At 46.8% G+C, this 22,933-nt stretch overlaps 1 protein-coding gene across 1 annotated transcript in view; it reads right to left on the bottom strand.

Moving 5' to 3' along the window:
* Positions 1–22,933, bottom strand: part of PCP4 (Purkinje cell protein 4) — an 88,747-nt gene that overhangs the window by 32,172 nt on the left and 33,642 nt on the right. The window contains exon 2 of the mRNA XM_056560908.1: positions 10,351–10,402. Within this exon, the coding sequence (XP_056416883.1) occupies positions 10,351–10,402 (52 nt within the window). The remainder of the gene's footprint in view (positions 1–10,350; positions 10,403–22,933) is intronic.

Raw genomic sequence — 22,933 nt, 5'->3', positions numbered from 1 at the left:
GACACGCCCCCTTCACCACACACCAATCACATCACACCACCACAAGGAGGAACATGCCCCCTCCACCACACCAATCACCTCACACCACAAGGGAGGGACATGCCACCTTCCCCTGAGAGGATTTCTAAAACTGTGAGCTAATGAAAAGAGTGTTTTTTTTTCTCAATAAACTTTATTGACAGAATTGGACACATGTCAAGAAGGCAATAAATCAATCACTATACATACGGCAAAATAAAAGGTCACAGGATATAGTAATAATAGTAGTATAGTAACAGCACGAAGTGTAATCACATGTCCAATTCCGGGTTTTATATTATATCAAAACAAAAATGAAAAAAGTAAGAAACACTTAATCACTCCTGAGGAACATAGGATACCAATTAGACAGGGATAATACAATACTGCTCGTGGCCCCCCCCCCCCCCCCAACTGGTAGATCTTGTAACCTATCGTATACACTCGAGTATAAGCCGAGTTTTTCACCACGATTTTTCGTGCTGAAAACGCCCCCCTCGGCTTATACTCGAGTGAACAAAAACCTAGCTGTGAGGGCATGGTCCGGGCCATCCATCTTCGGCCATCTATGCTGCAGGGAGTGTCCGGTGGGGAGGGTTAGTTGTTTCGGGATGTCCATCTTCACCGGGAGGCCCTCTTCTCCGCTCCGGGCCGGCCCCGAACTAGTGACGCTGCATTGACGCCACCGCGCAGGGACGTTCATGCACGCGGACGTCCCTGCGCATCGTTGTCAACACAATGTCACTAGTCCGTGGCCGGCCCGGAGAAGAGGGCCTCCCGGTGAAGATGGAACCAGCGCCAGGAGCTTGTGACATCATAGCCCCACCCCCTCATGATGTCACGCCCTGCCCCCTCAATGCAAGTTCTAGGCTGTCCATCTTCACCGGGAGGCCCTCTTCTCATAGACTTTCCCATAGACCTTCGTTGAGGGGGCGGGCATGACGTCACGAGGGGCGGCCCTGAACACGGAAGCCCACACACAGCGTTCGGAACAACAAACTTCCGGATGCTGGGGAGCGGAGCTCTGGAAGCAGGGAAGCGGAGTACCCCTTTAAGTTAAGGGTATCATAAGCCACCCATGGTCGTTTACCAGACCATATGAATTTGGTAAAAGTAGCATCCTTCCGCACGTCATCATGTCTTAATAGTAGAGGTATCGTCTGCAGAGGATAGAGCAACTTCGGAAAACTCACCTTTTTTACCAAGTGAACCCTGCCCGATAAAGAGGGGCACATTATGCCATCTGGTCAACTCTTTTTCGATCTTCGAGAACAAGGGGGGGTAATTTAGGGTATAGAGAGACAGCGGTGTGCGTCCCTATTTTATGCCCAAGTAAGTAATATTATGTTTAGCAATCTGAACTGAAGCCACTTGTAGTGGAGTACGTGACCTATTTCCCATAAATCACAGTTGGCTCTTATCAATATTGACTTTATAACCTGATAAAGACCCAAATTTTAACAGGACATCAAATAACTGCCTGGAGTTGGGTATCAGGTTTATTCAGATAAAGTAGTATGTTGTCTGCAAAGCAGCTAATCCTCACCTCCCCAGGACCCCCCCTGATCCCCTCATACACTGGGCATTGTAGAAAATACTGTGCTAATGGTTCCAATGCCAAATTAAAGAAGAGGGTGAAAGTGGACACCCCTGCCTTGTGCCTTTTTGCAGGGAAAATGGATCTGATAGATGACCTGGTAAATGTATGCGTGACATAGGATTGGCATATAATACCAAAATACCAGCGCTCGTCAATACCATCTCCAGCCAGGCTCAGTTGACATTATCAAAAGCTTTTTCAGCATCTAATGTTAACAATGGTGGGACCTGGCTGGAGTAAGGCCTAGACCCTCACCCTGGACCGCTAAGACTGTTCTTAAATTGAAAACCGCGACCCTGCTTTTAATAAAACCCACTTGGTGAGGACCTAAGTGTGATGGCAAGAAATTTGCAAGCCTATCCGCCAGTATCTTGGAAACCAGCTTAATGTCAACGTTTATTATCGAGATAGGGCGGTAGGCTCCTGGGAGAGTAAAATTCTTACCTTCCTTATGGTGCCAGAGGGGGCAAAGTACCCGTAGACACAATATTGTCATAGACAGTAAGTAATATAGGGCTAAGTTTATCCTTCAGTAAAACTTTCTGGTATACCCGTCTGTTCCCGGTGATTTGTGATTTTTTAGGCATATGGTAGGGATACGGGAGCGCCCGGTTTTAGCTCCCCCCAGTCGTATGTGGTCCCGTATTGCATAAAACGTGATGTGAACCCAGCCTTACAGAGGTAGAGGGCAACATACTAAGTGTGGTTCTCGAGAGCAGAGCAGGAACACATAGCATAAAGGAAGGAAGGAAAAATAAAACAAAACTGCATTTCAGTTATAAACGTACCATCTCATGTTATTGAGAGAAAGCATTTAGGAATGAAATGCCACAAGTCCTGCAGCAGCAGGGCGTCCATGTAATGACAAAAGGGGGTGTGGTGGCTGTAACGCCCATTCCTTGCATTGAGGGGGCGGGGCGTGATGTCATGCGGGGGCAGGGCTCTGACGACACGAGCTCCCAGTGGTGGTCGGTGATCTCAGGGGACCCAGTCTGTGGGCTTTCTCAACAATGGAACGGGTATTAATCCCCAGTGCTTGCGGTAATTTGCCAGCACAAATAGCATGTAACTGATGTGACGGTACCGATTCTGGCAACCGGACTAACCTCAAGTTGCTCCTTTGAGAGCGATTTTCTAAGTTGTCGGTCTTTTTCCTGAAGGGTTTAGTATGCCGAACGGACTGCTGCAGCTGCTGTTTAGTCAACATAATCTCCTCCTCAGCTACACTTAGTCGTTCCTCCAAGTCAGCCAGCTGGCTAGTATGTAGATTAACTTCTCCCTGAATGTGAGAAATGGCGGAGGTAATCGAGGTATCCAGCTGTACCTTCAGGTCGGGTAGAAGTAGTTTAGCGACCTCCACAGCCATTAGAGCAGCCAAGGCTTTGTAGGAGAAGGGTAATGCCGGAATCAAGGGGGTCATTCAACCCGGGAGTCAGGCTTTGCGGCGATCTTGCTGGCTCTGGGAGCTGAGATGAGTTGGTGTTTTCAGCTGTGGCGCAAACTGGCGTCATCTTCCCCGCATCTGACTCCCCAAGAGGCAAAGAATTAACTCCTGCTCTCTGGCCCTGCCCGTCCCTGCTCCGGTTGACAAAGCGGTCCATCTGACTCTGTAGGCATACCGGCAGCCCTCCGTGTCAGGTGGGAAGTAAATGCTGGCAGATATCAATAGCAAAAACGGGGATAAGAAGCGATCGCACCGGAGCTCCGTCTTCTAGCTCCTCACATTCCCCCGCCGAAACCGGAAGTCAAGAGGAATTTTTTAGATTAATATAGGTGACAGAGACATAAAAATTACATGTACATGATCAGGATTAGGTACTGAGTAACATATTATTATTATTTTTTTTGTGGGATCTGACAGGTACACTTTAAGTGAAAGATCACTTTCTTCCAGCACTAGACACTACTGGCAGGAACCAAAAAGGAGCCAGACTTCCGTCAAAGAGAAACCGAGCCACCGCCAAAGAGGAGCTGGGTCGCCACCAAAGAGAAGCCAGGCCACTGCCAAAGAGGAGTTGGGCCGCCGCCAGAGAAGAGCCGGGCCATCGCCGAAATGTACCATAATATGGGAGCTGGGCCGGCCCTCGTTAGGTACCAAAATCAATGCATTTTTTTCGGCACCAATGTGACCCCTAATTCCCAGATGTAGAACAACCTCAATTATGAGACAAGGTTGTTTTTTCAGTAGTATTGTGGTATATTGTATTAAAACGCTGTATGCCTCGAGAAACAGCGCCACTCTTCTCAATGGACCATACTGTGAATTTCTGCGACACTAGACAAAAACCTATGGACATACGTGATGTAGGTTCTCATCTTATATAACCCATTTAAAACTTGCAGAACCTGGAAAATTCCTTTAAGCAAAAGAGATTACACATAAAAAGAAGAAAAGTTTTTTTCCTTTGGCTCTTGGAGGATCTATAATGAAATCGCAAATGGAGTAAGAGAAATTCTATTCAGCTGCCTCCAAGATTTTTAAGTGACAGTCAGATAATAAATCTTCTTGGAAAGGAACATAACTCACTTGAGACCTGTACAATAACCCTCCGTTCTGTCGTACCGTATACGGGTGCCAGGATCGGTATAAATATTAGCTTTCAAGTTTACATAATGGGATAATAAAACTTTTCATCTCTAGGAAAGACGCAGGTTGAAAAGAACCCTGGGAGGAATATTAATCTGGCACAGCACGCCGTCGCTTTACTCTCAGCGCACGTACCCCGCGGTCGTGTAGCTCCCAGTGTAGCTCCTTCGGCTCTGCCAAATTCATAATTATTTAACTATGGTCTCTGCAAGATTACTTACCCAAGAAGCAGCTTTGTCTTGCATTGATTCCTGCAACAGCTAACCGGGCACTGTGCCAGGTCATTTCTCTGCTTGATCCTGCTCTTGGCAGCTTGTCCGATTCAGCAATTACATGGGTCTTAAAGGGGTACTCTGTTGCCCCACATTTTGTTCTGAATGCTTGGAGCGGGCGGCGGGGGGTCGTGGCGTCACTGCCACGCTCACTAGTGATGTCGTGCCACGTGGGCATGACGTCACAACCCCTGCTGCTGGAACCCAGCATTCTAAACGAATGTCGGGTGCTGCACAGAGATCATGGGGGTCCCAGCTGCGGGACCCCTCGATCAGGCATCTTATCCCTTATCCTTTGGATAAGGGATAAGATGTTTAGGGGCGGACTACCCCTTTAAAGGGCTGCACCTCTACTATACGCCTTTTCCTTTGAGGCTTATTCACAAGAAATGGTGTCCGCGAAACATGATACGGCCTCCTATACGCAGTCGGGTCATCATTTTCACAATTCACAAAGCGGAATTTCCAAGTGAAATTCTGTGGGAATATTCAGCTTATTAAAGGGGTATTCTGGGATTTGTTTTTATTTGACTATGTTAGAGCCCAATAAACCTTGGGCTATAAAGTTAGTGCAGTTCATAATTATGGTGTCCATATTAGGACATCATCAGGCATCAGGCAAACCTCCGTCACACCTCAGGCAAACCTCCCTCAGCGGTCAGCCAAACCTCCGTCAGCCCTCAGCCAAACCTCCGTCAGCCCTCAGCTCTCATCCAAACCTCCGTCATGCCTCAGACAAACCTCTGTCAAACCTCAGACGAACCTCCGTCAGCCCTCAGCTCTCATCCAAACCTGTCACACCTCAGACAAACCTCTGTCACACCTCAGACAAACCTCCCTTAGCTCTCATGCAAACCTCCATTAGCTCTCATCCAAACCCCCGTCATGCCTCAGACAAGCCTCGGTCATACCTCAGACAAACCTTCATCACACCTCAGACAAACCTCTCTCAACCCTCAGCTCTCAGCCGAACCTCAGGCACACCTCAGACAAACCTCCGTCAACCCTTAGCTCTCATCCAAACCTCCGTCACGCCTCAGACAAACCTCTGTCACACCTCAGACAAACTTCCCTTAGCTCTCATCCAAACCTCCGTCATGCCTCAGACAAGCCTCAGTCATACCTCAGACAAACCTCCGTCACACCTCAGACAAACCTCCGTCATGCCTCAGACAAACCTCTGTCACACCTCAGACAAACCTCCCTTAGCCCTCAGCCAAACCTCCATCATGCCTCAGACAAGCCTCGGTCATACCTCAGACAAACCTCCGTCACACCTCAGCCAAACCTCCCTCAGCCCTCAGCTCTCAGCCAAACCTCCAGCACACCTCAGACAAACCTTCCTCAGCCCTCAGCTCTCAGCCAGTTCTCCGTCATGCCTCAGACGTCAGCTAAACAGTTGTTGATATAAAGTTTTCCTCGATTCGTAGAAAATTGAGAGCGCATGCGCAGCACTCCGCTGACAGCGTAGGGCTAAAGTAGGCAGTGTTAGGAGCGTAGCCCAGCACATGCCCAGTTGTCTGTACCGCTCAGAGCGCATGCTCTGCTTTCTTCTGCTACGCAGTTTGTGTAGGAAGGCTGGAAAACTTTAAAGGCTGTCCGGCTGACGTCTGAGGCATGACCGAGGTTTGTCTGAGGCATGACCGAGGTTTGGCTGAGAGCTGAGGGCTGAGGTAGGTTTGTCTGAGGTGTGACGCAGACTTGTCTGACGCCTGATGATGTCCTAATGTGGTATCCCGGTACCGGATTGCATCCGTTACCTTGTGGTGATGTCCCCAAAGTCAGAGTCCCTAGTTACAGGTGGGGTCCTCATCTATAGTTAGCCCCTTGTCACCCCTTTAATAGTTAAAACTATTCAAATTCTAAGTGTAAATATGTAAATAAAGTATACTTACCTGGTTGTAGCGTCGCAGGACCTATGGGTCACATGATGCGTTCCAAGACTCTATGCTTTATGGTTCAAGGACCATTGGAGGAAGTCAGGTGATCGCCCACCATGCATTGTAACGGTGAGTGACAGCTGACTCGGACCAATCCAAAACGGCCCTGCCCATATAAGGGAGCGGCGGCCATTAAGCGCTTTCTTTCCTCGTGGGCTGCTGATAGATAGAGGAGGATCTGCGCAGTTGTCGTCAGCAGTGACTAGGCCCAAGCCTTGCGGCAACGGCCATCTTACAAAACTGTGAGTTATTTCAATCCCTCTTAAGTCTGCAAGATCAACGGACCTAAACAGACCCCTAAATCCGGACGGATCTCTGCATCATCCCTAATTCTAATAACCTCTTGGATAAACTAATGGTCCGCGGCATCTGTCAATCACTGCCGTGCTATATAGAGACTGTATTGCTAAGACTGTTGCTGTTAATTGGATGTACTGCAAGTACTTCAGTAAAGTTCATTCAAGTTCAAGTTCATCCCTATTGTGGACCTTCATTCATTTAAGCACGCACCTATTGTTTTTGGGACGGGTGGCGATAGGCCGAAGATTCACCTCAGTGTATTACCCCGCACCCTGGCGTCATGAGTGACAGGGGTTAAGTTAACCCCTCATCTACTGAAGCAACACCCCAATTACACTACACCCCCCAAGGCATACCACACTAATATGGACACCGTACATAATATAGGGGGAGATTTATCAAAACCTGTCCAGAGGAAAAGTTGCTGAATTGCCCATAGCAGCCAATCAGATTGCTGCTTTCATTTTTGAAAAGGCCTCTGAAAAATTAAAGAAGCAATATGAATGGTTGCTATGGGCAACTCAGCAACATTTCCTCTGGACAGGTTTTGATACATCCTTCCTCATGGTGTCTGTACCTGTGTTTGATGGTGGTCTCGCAATTCTTATGTGATTTTTACCCCAAGGTTTATTTTTAACAGCATACAAAATGAGTGTCATCTCAGTTTTTCCCAGGTTGCAGTGCAGCCCGAGACATTACATCACTAGTTAGGTGTTCAGAGGGAGCCTGTTCTTGCTTCATTGGGTAAGGTAACTGCTGGATGGGAGGGAGATCATTCAGTTTTTTTGCAACAGCTGGAGTCACCCTGGTCAGAAAATACTGGTCTATTGCATTGAATGAAACACAGATGTGTTTCAGTGGGTGGGGTGGCTGATGTGTGGGAGGAAAAGAAGTGACCTCACACTTACAAAAAAGCAATGATGGGATTTGTAGTTTAGGGGAACAAACTCAAACAGAAAATAGCCAGTTCACAAAAGATAGCCTCAGCTTTATGGTATCTCACAACATAGCCATTTAGCCCCAAGACAAGCACAGACCCTTCCTAAGCATGTCCATTACTGTCTGCCGGGTACGTATGAAAATCCCCTTATGGTGGATAACCCCTTTAATTCCGCTGAGTCCTATTGATTTCAATGGGATTCTGCTGCACCGTTCACACAGTGGAATTTTCGCAGCAGATGTTTCTGCCGCAGAAATCACGACTTAGGCTTCTGCAGAAACATTCAACGTGTTTAACATTTCTGCAGATTCCGCTCGGAAATGCATTGCCGTCTATGGAGACGAGGCATTTCTGAGTGGTCCTAGTGTCGCCGAATCAAGTAAACAGGGCCGCCATCAGATGTTGCAAAACTACAACTCCCAGCATGCCCAAAGGCTGTAAGGGCATGCTGAAAGTTATAGTTTTGCAACAGCTGGAGGCACACTGATTGGGAAACACTGTTCTAGCCAATTCAGTATATCACAAACAAAGAACAGTGTTTACCAACCAGGGTGTCTCCAACTGTATCAAAACTACAACTCCCAGCATGCCCAGACAGCGTTTAGCTGTCTGGGCATGCTGGGAGTTGTAGGTTTGCAACAGCTGGAGGCACCCTGGTTGAGAAAAGCTGTATTACCCATGAGAGTTTTATTCCACCACCTGCTGCCTACTTACCTTACTGTATTCCCACCTATGTATCTACCTGTCTTCCTGTCTACCAACCTTACTGTCTTCCTACCTAGCTACCTACCTGAATGTATTCCCACCTACATATCTACCTAACTGTCTTACTGTCTTCCTACCTAGCTACCTACCTGGCAACCTAGCTACCTACCTACATGTCTTCATACCTACCTGGTAATCTATCTATTTACCTACCTGGCTATACCTACCTGTTTTCATACCTGACTACCTACCTGTCTATCTTTCTACCAAACTACTTGCCAACCTAGCTACCTACCTATTTGGCTGCTTGGCTATCTCTCTACCTAACTATCTGGCAATCTAACTACATACCTACCTGCATGTCCTCCTACCTACCTAACTGGCTAGCTACCTATCAAGCTACCCAGGGAAATGTTTTGCATCAGGGCCCTGTGGTTTCAATCTATTCCCCTGGGTAGCAATATGAGGGGGATAATATAGAAAGGGAAGCAATATCAGGGGTAATATAGAAAGGGGAGCAATATGATGGCATAATATACAATTGGGGGTAATATGAGGGGGATGATATACAATGAAAGGCAATGTAGGTGGCATAATATACCATGGGGAAATGTGAGGGACATAATACCCTATGGGGGCAATGTGACGGGCATAAACCCTATGGGGCAATGTGAGGGGCATAATACCCTATGGGGGCAATGTGAGGGGCATAATACCCTATGGGGGCAATGTGAGGGGCATAATACCCTATGGGGGCAATGTGAGGGGCATAATACTGTATGGGGGCAATGTGAGGGGCATAATACCCTATGGATACAATGTTTGGGCCTGCTAATCTATAGGGACAATGTTGGGGCCTAATACTATACAGCTGCACAGAGGGATCTAATACTATATGGGGCAGTGTAATACATGTAGGGGGTTTGTATAGAGGTGAGGACTTTGCTGTAGCGAGAATCCTAAAATGTTTGTCCAGCAGATTCGGTGAAGACGAGTTGTGATTGGGAGAAATCTTCATGATGACCCAGAACAGATGGAGAAGAAAGAGAAAAGTGAACGACTCTGATCAGAAATGACGCCCATCTGAGTATGTAACAATAATGACTTATATGGTCTGCAGCCCCTGTGTACAGCTCAAATCTACTCCTATATAGGGGTTATTGATCTTTTGTATAGTGGTTTTTATTTAACAACAATATAGCGGTGTTAGTCAGTGGTAATGGTAGTGGTCATGGTGTGTGTGGCAGAATTATATGTCCATTGTAATGTGGTGTTATTAGTGATACTGTCTGCGTATTCCTTACAGTATGGTGGTATTATTTAGTCACTGCAGAATTAATATGGAGTAGCGATATTATTTTATGATTCTAAGCCCGATGCTAAGAAAAAATACAGCTTGTGCCACAGAGAGGGGGGGGGGGGAGGCCAGACTACAAGCTGTGTAAGGGGCCCCAACATTTCTGATGGCAGCCCTGCAAGTTAATGTGCGTAATGTCTGTCTGCGGACATTCCGCACATTTTTGGCCATGTAAAAACGGTCTTAGGGCTCATTTACATTACGGTATTTCCACCCGGAATAATTCCGACTGGAGCGGGCACCAGCAAAACAAGTCGGCGCTTGGACCGATTGGAAATGTGCCTGCTCATTTGGTGAACATTATTGGTTTGGGCTGTCATGCGTGTGTGCGCCGCATGTAAGAAGCGAATTTTGTCAAGGTTTCATCGGTATACACATTTTTGCCACATGCAGAAGAACCTTTGCGAGAAGCGCTGATGACCGAGACAATCCCATAGACTTTCTATTGTAATTTTGTCTCACTCAGCGCGCTCTTCTCCCGGGTTGTTCTAGTGATCGGTCAGGGTCTGAACACTCAGACCCCAACCAATCAAAACTTTCGACATGTCTCTACATGTCACAGTGCCCATTTAACATCCTAAGCATTTTGTGTGCACAGCCATGGTTCAGAAGAGAAGCCGAAACTTCTTACCATTGTCACTTGATTTCTTGTCCTTTACACTTGCTGCTCCAGAACTTTGTCTCTAAAGAAAAAAAAAAAAGAGACAAAAATATTTAGATATAAGTTTTACCGTAAATCCTAAAAAAAATAAAAAAAATAAAAAGTGTAATACAATGATTCAAACAGTTGTTCAAAAATTCTTAAAAATACTGGTGGGTTGAAAATAACTTTATTAGCAATTAATCAACAAGAACAGGCTAAGAAGCAGCACATAATAAATTTATTAAATAACCGTACATAGCGCCACAGTTCACTATACAGCATGGGTCCCCTATGCTATACATCATACCACATGCTACACTAACATTCCTGCACACATTATAAACCAGAATCAAACAAAAAAGGTACGTTCACATTGAGTAATTTGATCAGGATCTCCACAAGTAGAAATTCCATCTGGCCACCGCCGCCAGGAACCTTCGGCGGTAGGACCACGTGGCCCTGCACCGTCACCATTGACATCAATGTAGTTCGCACAGAATTCCGCACAAAGAATGAACATGTCCATTCTTTACGTGGATCAATTTCAGCGCTTCTGAACGGGTCCGTGGAAGACCCATTCACACCTATGGTAATGTTCACAGGGCAAATTCCCAACGCGCAATTCCATGTGAGGAAATTTCGCTCAAATTACTCAGTGTGAACATACACAAAAGCATTGCAGACAATATTAGGGGGTGGATTTTTTTATTCAAAATAACTTTATTGGCAATTAAACATCATTAAACATACATACGATGTACTGCGATGCTGTGCAGGCTATAAAGCAGCACAGGATAAATTTATACAATCATTGTACATAGCTGCACAGTGCAACAAACAGCATGGGTTCCCTACACTATACATCATATCACATGCTACACTGACATTCCTGCACACATTATAAACCAGAATCAAACAATAAGGCATTGCAGGTAGTGATAGGAGGTGCATTTTTTGGATAAAAAATAACTTTATTAGCAATCAAGCGTCATTACACATACATACAATTTTCTGCAACACAGCAGGCTAGGAAGCAGCACACAATAAATTAATGGAATAACTATACATAGCATGACAATACAACATACAGCACAAGTGTCCCAACACTATACATCATACCACATGCTACACTAACATTCTTGCACACATTATAAACCAGAATCAAACAATAAATCATTGCAGGCCGTGAAAGGGGATGTATTGAAAACACTTTGTTGATCATTCAGTCATCATTACAAGTCATACAATAAATTACAATCATACAAAGCATGCCAGTATAATATACAGCACTGGTTCCCTAAGCTATATGTGGTGACCCAGTACAGAATCACATGTTCTTCTGTACCCCTGCCCATTCTGTGTGGCAGATGCTGCTTCAATGTCCGTCATGGGCCTACTCTCCTCAGGACCCTCTATAATGCACTATATAATGTCATGTTACATAAGGGTTAATGTATTTGTATTTTCTAAGCACTCGTTACCTCATGAATACTGTTGTCAAGGACCTTGTTGTTAGGGGAGTATGCAGAGGTAAACATGTGACTTATCTGCCCAATGGGAAGGCTCTAAATTGTCCCCTTATATACTGTAGCTAGAGGTCAGAGTTCACTTCTGTGAGATTGTTCTATGCTGAGGTACAGTTTGGTGAGGAGTGAAGTCTGTAAGGTGGATCTGAAAGGAGGCCTGAGGCCAAGTCCAGCAACCACGCATCTATTACCAGTAAACCCAACTACCCAGGTGAAAGTCAAGCTTGCAGTAAGCCTACAGTCTCGTGGATATCATTCAAGTCAATCTACACTAATCTGAGCAGTAACGGATTGTACCATCTTTCCAACCTCAGCAAAGCAAGCCAGTTAACCATAACCTTGCGTAGGAGTGATTATTTGCCCCATGCCTGGCACAGGTGAAGCTGGCCTACCTCGGGTGGTGTATAAGTCAACCACACCCTGGCATCATGAAACGGTTAATTACACATTACCCACATCCGACACCACATGTACACTATACCACATGATACACTAACATTCTGCTCCATCACTCATTCTTTTTTAAAGGGGTACTCCGCCCCTAGACATCTTATCCCCTATCCAAAGGATAGGGGATAAGATGTCAGATCGCCGGGGTCCCGCTGCTGGGGACCCCGGGGATCGCTGCTGCAGCCCCCCGCTATCATTACTGCGCAGAGCGAGATCGCTCTGCACGTAACGACGGGCAATACAGGGGCCGGAGCATCGTTACATCACGGCTCCGCCCCTCGTGACGTCACGGCCCGCCCCCGTCAATACAAGTCTATGGGAGGGGTCACCACGCGCCCTCCGGCCCCTGTATCGCCCGTCATTACGCACAGCTCTGCGCAGTAATGATGGCGGGGTGCCGCAGTGGCGATCCCGGGGCTCCCCAGCAGCGGGACCGTGGCGATCTAACATCTTATCCCCTATCCCTTGGATAGGGGATAAGATGCCAGGGGCGGAGTACCCCTTTAAGAGCTGAGGCATGTGCTCTCTATCACCCAAAGTGCAAACGTGTCACACTACAAAAACGTGCACAAAGGATGTTGTTTATCGCAAATCTTTTCTCCAACAGAAGAGAGGCCCCCCCCCCAACAAACCTACCCTTCACCTCAGGGCCAAAAAGGCACCTGCAAGGGTCCAGGTTCAATGCCCCTTTTCACTGAAGCTACTAAGTGGCCAAAAATGCACCTGGCATCAACCATCAAGTTATCAGTCAAGGAGCCGATTACTGATGGCATCTCGGACAAAGCCGATATGCCCGGATGTGAGGAACCTAATGGCCACACACATAGACCACCAGGAAGCAGGGAGGAGATGCTGTGACCCGGATTGGAACCGGGGTTGCTGCGGCCACAACGCAGAGTACTAACCACTATACAATCACGGCAACATTCCCGAGCCAGGTAGGAGTCAAATCTACTATCTTCTGATCTGTAGTCAGACGCGTTATCCATTGCGCCACTGGCCCTGCTACACATAGACCACCAGGATCTATCTAAGAGCCGAGGAACGTGCTCTCGAATCACCCAAAGTGCAAGAAAAAGTGCAAACGTGTTACACTAAAAAAACGCGCACAAAGGATGCGGTCTATCGCAAGCCCTTCTCCGATAGGAGAGAGGCCCCCCAACAAACCTACCCTTCACCTCCGGACCAAAAGGTACCTGCGAGGTTCCAGGTTCGATGTCCCTTTTTGCCAAAGCTACTAGGGGACCACAAATGCTCCCGGCATCCCCCTTGCCGTTAGCCAAGGTATCTGCCCGCAGAGACACATAGACCACCGGGAGGGACACCCAGAAGGGTATCACTAGCTTCCTAGTATAGTAGGTGACCCTGTTAGATATTCACCCCTCTCTTGCGGTACCGCTACTCATTGAGGAGACAATTGTGTGGAACCTTACAGGCAATGCCCCAAGGGTAATAAGTATGCAGATTAGTTCTCTAGAAGCAAGAAAACTGGCCCCTCAATAGAAATTCTAATGCCCAGTAGTGTCTCCCATGACCTCTTCTCTCTGGTCAGCAGGACCCTACAGAACTTTGGGGTTCTCTATGTACTAATTTTGTCTTATGCAGATGAAACGGGAGTAAAAGATGAAACTACCGAGGCTCGCGTATACATGGCAGAATATTTCCGGTTGAGGTTCGGGCCTGCCCTGTGTGTTTGAGGACCCCTCTACACCACCTATGCTGCAAAAAGGTGATGCAAACATATGTACCTGCCCAACCTGCCTTATAACAACAGGCTATCTGCTTGGAAAGAGCATCACCAACCATATGGCATCATAGTCCTGTGAATCTCTATTCAGACTATGGGGCTCTGTCAACATTTGATATATGTGCCGTTACATTTCGCTATGAGATTAGCTGTTATCTTTCATAACCAAAGTGCTGGCAGCAAAGATAAAAGGGGCTGCTGATCATATCAAGATGACAGGAGAGCTGAGCCCCGGGGGCCACATCCATCTCAAGGAACAGGAGGTCATTGGCTGATAATGCCAGCAGGAGGCAGGGAAACGTCTCCGTGTGCCGTTCCAAGATGCCAAGGGGGCAAAAACAAGTAACCGTAGGGTCACATAGAAAAACAATAAACTCTAAAGAGCTTAAAGGGGTACTCCGCTGCTCAGCGTTTGGAACAAACAAACGAACGCTGGAGCCGGCGGGGGGAGCTCATGACGTCATAGCCCTGCCCCCTCATGACGTCATGCCCCACCCCCTCAATGCAAGTCTATGGGAGGGGGCATGACGACCGCCACGCCCCCTCCCATAGACCTGCATTAAGAGGGCGGGCATGGCATCATGAGGGGGGGGGGGGGGGGCTATGATGTCACGAGCTCCTCCCGCCGGCTCCAGTGGAAAACAATTTTTTTTAAATCCTTTAAATACACTGGTGCCAGCAAGTTAAACAGATTTGTAAATGACTTCTATTTAAAAATCTCAATCCTTCCAGAGGTGTCAGCAGAGAGCACTGTGGTCAGACAGAAAGGAAATTCAAAAAGAAAAGAACTTCCTGTGGAGCACACAGCAGCTGAAAAGTACTGGAAGGATTCAGATTTTTAAATAGAAGTAATTTACCAATCTGTTAAACTTTTTGGCACCAGTTGATTAAAAAAAAAATGTTTTCCCGTGGAGTACCCCTTTAAGTAGTGTAAGGGGGATGAGTTTTTCAGTGTTCCATTGGTAGTTGGAGGAGAGCTGAGGTACAGTGTGGAGAGGAGCTGGGAGAAGTCTACGTCTACAGCCACGTGATTTACCAAAACTCACACAGGTACAGTTCCAAGCCTGGCAATAAGCTAGAAGCTCCGGAGAAATATTCAGTTTAAAGTCAGCGTGGGTTGTCACAAGTCTAAAGCTAAAGTAAAAAGTCTGCAGCAACCGTAATACAGGGAAGTGAGAGGGACTACAAGTTCCAGCAAGGCAACCGGCTCCCAGGATTACTCTGCACTTTCCATGTTCTGATCTTTACTGTACAGGATTTTACCAACATTCCTGCCTCAGTAAAATCAAAACCAAATGACCATGGATTCAGGAGTTTGTCTGGCGCAGAGAGGAACCATCAGGAAGCCAAGTAAAATCAATGGATTTATTAAATGCAACGCGTTTCGCTGCGCATGCGCAGCGAAACGCGTTGCATTTAATAAATCCATTGATTTTACTTGGCTTCCTGATGGTTCCTCTCTGCGCCAGACAAACTCCTGAATCCATGGTCATTTGGTTTTGATTTTACTTCTACCCAGGAGGGCTGCAGTGGACCTTCTTGTACATCTCTTCTGCACTTTACCTTGTTGTGTGTGGGCGCACAACCAACTTTGGTAAGCGTTTTGGGAATTACCGTCCCTCACCCCCACTAACAAGATCTGCTGATCCCGCACATGAGGCGCCTTCCTCCTTCTCTCTAGATTTGCCTCAGTAAAATATTATTGTCTCCAGCACTTGGCCCAGGAGAACTGTCTAAACCTTGGAGAGTGGTGGTTAACGCTACCCTGGTATCACGAATGGTACATCACCCCAGTAGTACACCACACTGCAAACCACAAAATCTTCAATGCTTAACCACTGAGCTTCCAATAATAGCCATAGAGCTCTCTCACATAACATTAGTGGTGTCCACCTCCTGATGCCAACCTAATCATAGACCACAATCATCCGATGGATGTCGAAAGATTGTCATTTTGGTCTCCGTATAGCTTTTGCATAGCATAGGATCCAATATATATATAGCAGTATACGTCTTGTTTCAACATGGAAGATGTATATATGTCTGGAAATTCCCTGATTTATACCCCTGCCGGAAACTACAAAAGTGTGAAAATGCCTAAGCCATAGAATGCCAAGTAACAACTACAGAAGTTACAGCTTCAGGGCCACCAGTCACAACCTCCATATAGCCCTAAGCAACAGCCACATGGGTCCTAATAATAGACACAGAACTCCCAGTAGCAGCCATAAAACCATCAATACCTGCCACCAGTAACAGCTACAGTGTTCCCAGTAGTCAGAGAACTCTCAGAAACTGCTACAAAGCTCCCAGTGACTATGATAGCGCTAACAGTAACTGTAACAGAGCTCCCACCATAGAGCCCCCAGAAACTAACACAGAGCTCTCCAGTATGTGCCATAGTGCCTCCAGTAACTACCACAGAGCTCCCAGTATGTGCCATAGTGCCTCCAGTAACTGCCACAGAGCTCCCAGTATGTGCCATAGTGCCTCCAGTAACTACCACAGAGCTCCCAGTATGTGCCATAGTGCCTCCAGTAACTGCCACAGAGCTCCCAGTATGTGCCATAGTGCCTCCAGTAACTGCCACAGAGCTCCCAGTATGTGCCATAGTGCCTCCAGTAACTGCCACAGAGCTCCCAGTATGTGCCATAGTGCCTCCAGTAACTACCACAGAGCTCCCTTTATGTGGCATAGTGGCTCCAGTAACTACCACAGAGCTCCCAGTATGTGCCATAGTGCCTCCAGTAACTACCACAGAGCTCCCAGTATGTGCCATAGTGCCTCCAGTAACTACCACAGAGCTCCCAGTAACTACCACAGATCTATCTAAAGTCAATAAAACCACATTTCACAGATTGTCAACTAGCTTTCACAGGCTTCTGAATGCCAATTGTTATGCACATAGAAATATATATTTGTGTTTTTACATTCATATTATACAAAAATGGCGTAGTCGGCAGGATTACCACAATAAGTGGAGCCCACAGTAATGGACACAGAGCCCCCAGTAAAAGCCACAGAGCTCCCAGTAAATGCCAAAGAGAACCCAGTTAATACCACAGAGCCCCCAGTATGTGCCATAGAGCCCCCAGTAACTGCCATAGAGCTCCAAGTAACTACCACAGAGCTCTCCAGTAACTATCACAGAGCTCCTGACATGTGCCATAGTGCCCCCAGTAACTGGCATAGAGCCCCCAGTAACTACCACCAAGCTCCTCATAATTACCACAGAGCTCCCAGTATGTGCCATAGTGCCCACAGTAACTGCCATAGAGTCTTCAGTAACTACCACAGAGCTCGCAGAAACTACCACAGAGATCCCTGTAACTACCACAGAGATCCCTGTAACTACCACAGAGATCCCTGTAACTACCACATAGATCCCTGTAACTACCACAGAGCTCCCTGTAACTACCACAGAGATCCCTGTAACTACCACAGAGATCCCTGTAACTACCACAGAGATCCCTGTAACTACCACAGAGATCCCTGTAACTACCACATAGATCCCTGTAACTACCACAGAGCTCCCTGTAACTACCACAGAGCTCCCTGTAACTACCACAGAGATCCCTGTAACTACCACAGAGATCCCTGTAACTACCACAGAGTTCCCTGTAACTACCACAGAGCTCCCTGTAACTACCACAGAGCTCCCTGTAACTACCACTGTCACATTCTCCTCTTCTGAACTGCAGCCTACAGTACACAATATTCCATAGAACAGGAAATATTCAGTATATTCCCCAATGGACGGAGTGTATTAGATCTGGAGAGCCTTGATGCAGGTGTACGGGGGTGGAAATCTCTCGTTCCCCCGGTGGCTGTTTTCTGGCTGTGGGAAGAGACACTAACTCCCAATTACGGGCGCTGCAAAAGCAAAAAAAAAAAAAAAGATGTCCATGGGGTAACATTGTGAAGGATAAACAGTTTTGTTACTGTGTAGAAGGAAGCTTCATTTGTGTACCGCTTCCAGGCACATTAATGTTTAATAAGGTGATTTCACACGGTTTGTGGGGGGCGAACAAGAGTAAGGCAAATCGGGATTTCTTGATAATACCGTATATCGGGGTTTCCTAACCAGTGTGCCTCCAGCTGTTGCAAAACGACAATTCTCAGCATGCCCAGATAGCCTTTGCCTGTCCGGGCATGCTGGGAGTTGTCGTTTTGCAACAGCTGGAGGCACACTGGTTGGGAAACGCTGCCAAAGATCTGTCTAAAGTAAATAAAACAGTCTTTACACAGGCTGTCTCCTAGCTTTCCCAGGCTCCTAAATGGCAATTGTTATGGACATAATTTTTAATTTTTTTGCCGTAGGTGGCAGGATTAACACAATAAGGAGCTATGAACAGGATGACGACCCTAGAACAACAACACACCAATGTAGTCTTGGGTAATCAGGGTGTGCCATTAGTTACCTTGGTCATTCAGGGGTCTGGAAAAGCTGGGAGTCATTTAATAGATTATGTGAACTGACCCCCAACCCACTTATGAGTCTTAGCAGTTTAAAGGGGTTGTGCGTTGCCCTGACTTTCGGAGCTCCGCTCACAGTGTCCGGAAGTTCATTACTCCTAACGCTGTGTTCGGGCTTCCGTGTTCGCAGCCGCCGGGCGTGACGTCACGCCCGGCCCCCTCATGACGTCTCGCCCGCCCCCTCGTGACTTCACACCCGTCCCCTCAACGAAAGTCTATGGGAAGGGGGCGCGACCGCTGTCACGCCCCCTTCCCATAGACTTTGGTAGAGGGGGCAGGCGTGACGTCACGAGGGGGTGGGCGAGACGTCACGAGGGGGCGGGTGAGGGGCCGGTCGTGACGTCACGCCCGGCGGCCGCGAACACAGAAGCCCGCGCACAGCGTTTGGAGTAATGAACTCACGGACGCTGTTAGCGGAGCTCCGAAAATTAGGGCAGCGTACAACCCCTTTAAGCTTTTAGTTGCTGGAGTCTAGCCCAGGTGATTTGGTTGGTGAATTACAGTGATGAGACTCGACCCCCTCTCTTTCTGCAAAGCCAGAGGGTTTGTGGGAAATGTAGACAGCTTTAGGAAATAATTTCTACTCTGAAATAGGAAGCAATATGGCCAGGGCTCCAGTCCTGCAGGAACCAGGTGGAACTGAGTTCCTGCACATTTTCCACAGCAGGAACCCCGTTCCCATTAGCAGGAATCTTTCAGGACAAGCCCTTGGGAGCTTTTTTTCTTCCAGGACTTGAATATGGCTGAAAACTAAAGCCTGCCACATCAGCTAAAATAGGTAAGCACAAGGTGTACACAAGAATCTCTACATAATTATCTAATAATAGCCTATACTGAACTAGCAAAATAATAATAATAATAATAGTTCCTGGAGTGCTTTTTTAACATACTGTTAACATACTACTGGATGCCTGATATCTGCTATCTGAACTACTACCCATCCCATGATACATACAGGATAGAGGGCCAGGGCAGTAACTAGAATAATTGGTCCCCCATAACAAATTAAAGGGGTATTCCAGTGAAAAAAATGTTTTTCTTATCAACTGGCTCCAGAATGATAAACAGATTTGTAAAGTACTTCTATAAAAAAAAATCTTAATCCAGGTTACCAGTACTTATCAGCTGCTGAAGTTGAGTTGTTCTTTTCTGTCTGACAACTGTGCTCTCTGCTGACACCTCTGTCTGTCTCAGGGACTTTCCAGAGTAGGAGCAAATCCCCATAGCAAATTTATGCTGCTCGGGACAGTTCCTGAGACAGACAGAGGTGTCAGCAGAGAGCACTGTGGTCAGACAGAAAATAACAACTCAACTTCAGCAGCTGATAAGTACTGGAAGGATTACGTTTTTTTTTTTTTTATATATATGTAATTTACAAATCTGTTTAACTTCCTGGAGCCAGTTGATATGAAAATAAAAATAATTATAGTTTTTCACTGGAATACCCCTTTAAGGGCTTGGTCCTCTATTCTGTATGTATTATGAGATTGGTAGTAGTTCAGAAAAAGAAATTATTTTCTAATCCTATTTTCCCATAAATTCTCTGACTTTGCAGAAAGAGGGGATGGAGTCTCATCAATGCAATTCTCCTAATGAGGCTAACCTGTGTAGACTGCAGCATTTAGAAGCTTAAACTGCTGAGACTGTTACGTGGGTTGGGGTCAGCTCATATTATGTGCAGTTTTGATGCATTTTGTTATTCAAAGTGTGTTTTTTTAGAGAAATATTGCCATGAGGGGAAAAGTGATTTGGCCGATAAAGAAAACTGAGGCATTTTACGAAGATTTGAAGCCTTTAGGCTACGTTCATTTTTACTGCATTTTTATACACTTTTGCTACAATTTACAAAAAGCGCTTTAAAAAAGACATGTTTTGCTGCACTTTGTGGCAATTTTGGGAAAATCATGGCAAATGCAGAAAAAAAATGAGAGGTGTATAACAGATAAGATAACAGCAGCAGTATACAGATAGAGCTAGAGGGGAGATGTATAACTACTATACATCCTGATCCCATACAGATAGAAGCAGCAGTATACAGATAGAGCTTGGAGGGAAGGTGTATAATTACTAGCAGTATCTGTGTACAGAGCTGGGAGGGGAGAGGTCTGATAAGCGATCATACCATCTTGTAATTCACAGGAAGTCAGCTGACCCATGACTAACCACTTCCTCCGATACATTAAGCACTGTGATTTTCTGTGGGTCAGGCTGGTGTTTCATGACCCAGTTACAATAATGAAGTACATGGATGCAGCTGTGCTGGAATGAAACAGATGGCACTGTAAGACTAGTGATGGTGAGTGTGAATGATATGGGCAAAAAAAATAACCCTAGAGTGCCTCTAACAATCAAATGGGTCCACTCACTCCCCCCGGACACATAGTAGATCCAATGACTATATAAAGTGTCCCGCAGTGGAGTAACCTTTGACCATTCTGAACATTGTTCGGGTGGCTGTTGCCTCTTAAAGGGGTACTCCGCCCCTAGACATCTTATCCCCTATCCAAAGGATAGGGGATAAGATGTCAGATCGCCGGGGTCCCGCTGCTGGGGACCCCGGGGATTGCTGCTGCAGCACCCCGCTATCATTACTGCGCAGAGCGAGATCGCTCTGCACGTAATGACGGGCAATACAGGGGCCGGAGCATCGTTACGTCACGGCTCCGCCCCTTGTGACATCACGACCAGCCCCCGTCAATACAAGTCTATGGGAGGGGGCGTTGCGGTCGTCACGCCCCCTGCCATAGACTTGCATTAAGGGGATGGGCCGTGATGTCATGAGGGGCGGAGCCATGACGTCACGCTGCTCCGGCCCCTGTATCGCCCATCATTACGCACAGAGCGAACTCGCTCTGTGCAGTAATGATAGCGGGGTGCCGCAGCGGCGATCCCCGGGGTCCCCAGCAGCGGGACCGCGGCGATCTAACATCTTATCCCCTATCCTTTGGATAGGGGATATGATGCCAGGGGCGGAGTCCCTTTTAAAGGGGTACTCCGCTGCGCTGCATTTGGAACAAACTGTTCTGAACGCTGGAGCCGGGCGCTTGTGATGTCATAACCCCGCCCCCTCATGATGCAACGCCACGTCCCCTCAATGCAAGTCTATGGGAGGGGGCATGACAGCCGTCACGCCCCCTCCCATAGACGTGCATTGAGGAGGCATGACGTGGCATCATGAGGGGGTGGGGCTATGATGTCAAGAGCTCCCGGCCCCGGCTCCAGCGTTCGGAACAGTTTGTTCCAAACGCTGAGCAGCGGAGTACCCCTTTAAGGTCTTCTGCTGTATCCCAGGTTTATATACTTAAATATATTTTCAGGTAAGAGTGTTTTCTTATGTCCACTGAGCCTGATGTATATGTAAGGGGTTAACTCCATTACTCCAAATCCTTATCAAAAGCTTTATGTAAAGCTGGTAAGATGTGACATGTCTACTCTTCATCCAATTAGGGACTAAGGGCAGTCCTGCCTTTACCCCGATTCCCAGGGGATATCAGAGGGCCCAAAAGCACACGTTAGTAGAGTCCTGGCTTAGCCAGGGAAGAGAAAACATCACATCTGCCACAACATTCCAGTCCAAGAAAGCATTTCTTCTACCTGTCTAGTGTGTCCCACTACAGGGGTAGTACCATCACAAGTGGATGCTTTAGGGACAACAGCGAAGCTGACGGACCCTCTAGCAAAGGTCCAGTCGACCATGTTTACACAGCGTAAATCCTACGGAATGTCCATCCAGAAAATTTCTGCCCAACTCATCAGTCCACGTTAGGACCACTCAGGAATGCAACATCACAATAGACGGCAATGCATTTCTGAGCGGACCTCAAAGAAAGAACTGCGATGTCAACTCTTTCTGTGGAGGCCGAAGTCAACATTTTCATGGCAGAAATTCTGCGTGCTGCAGCAGAAGACCCTGCTATAACAGAATTATTGAGCCAAATTTTTCCACTGGATTCCTCTCGGAAATTCTGCTGTATCAATGAGGCCTTACAGGCTGCTCTCAGTATTGGTTCCAATTAGTTCTTCTCTTAAATAACTATTAGTACTATTAGTTATCCCATAATTCTGACTCCAATTCTTATAGGGGTTATCCAGGATTGGAAAAACAGAAGCACTTTCTTCTAAAAACAGCACCACGCCTGTCCTCAGGTTGTGTGTGGTATTGCAGGGCAGTTCAATGGAAGTAAATGCGGAAGAGGACAGGTTATAGGTCTCCTCTCTTAGACCCTGTCAGGTTGAGTCCCTCGGTGACCTGGGGGCTCCCCTGATGTTTCTATAATGTTATTTGTCCTACCTTATGTGCAGTCAGTGTCCTAATGTAAAGCTAGTCTAAAGGACCTGCGAGTTATCTAAAGGACCTGTGAGAATGTCACAT

The sequence above is a fragment of the Hyla sarda genome, chromosome 2, assembly GCF_029499605.1.
Source record: "Hyla sarda isolate aHylSar1 chromosome 2, aHylSar1.hap1, whole genome shotgun sequence".
NCBI classification, from domain to species: Eukaryota; Metazoa; Chordata; class Amphibia; order Anura; family Hylidae; genus Hyla; species Hyla sarda.
The sequence above is the reverse complement of the archived record's forward strand: the minus strand, read 5'-3'. Positions and strand labels throughout refer to the sequence as shown.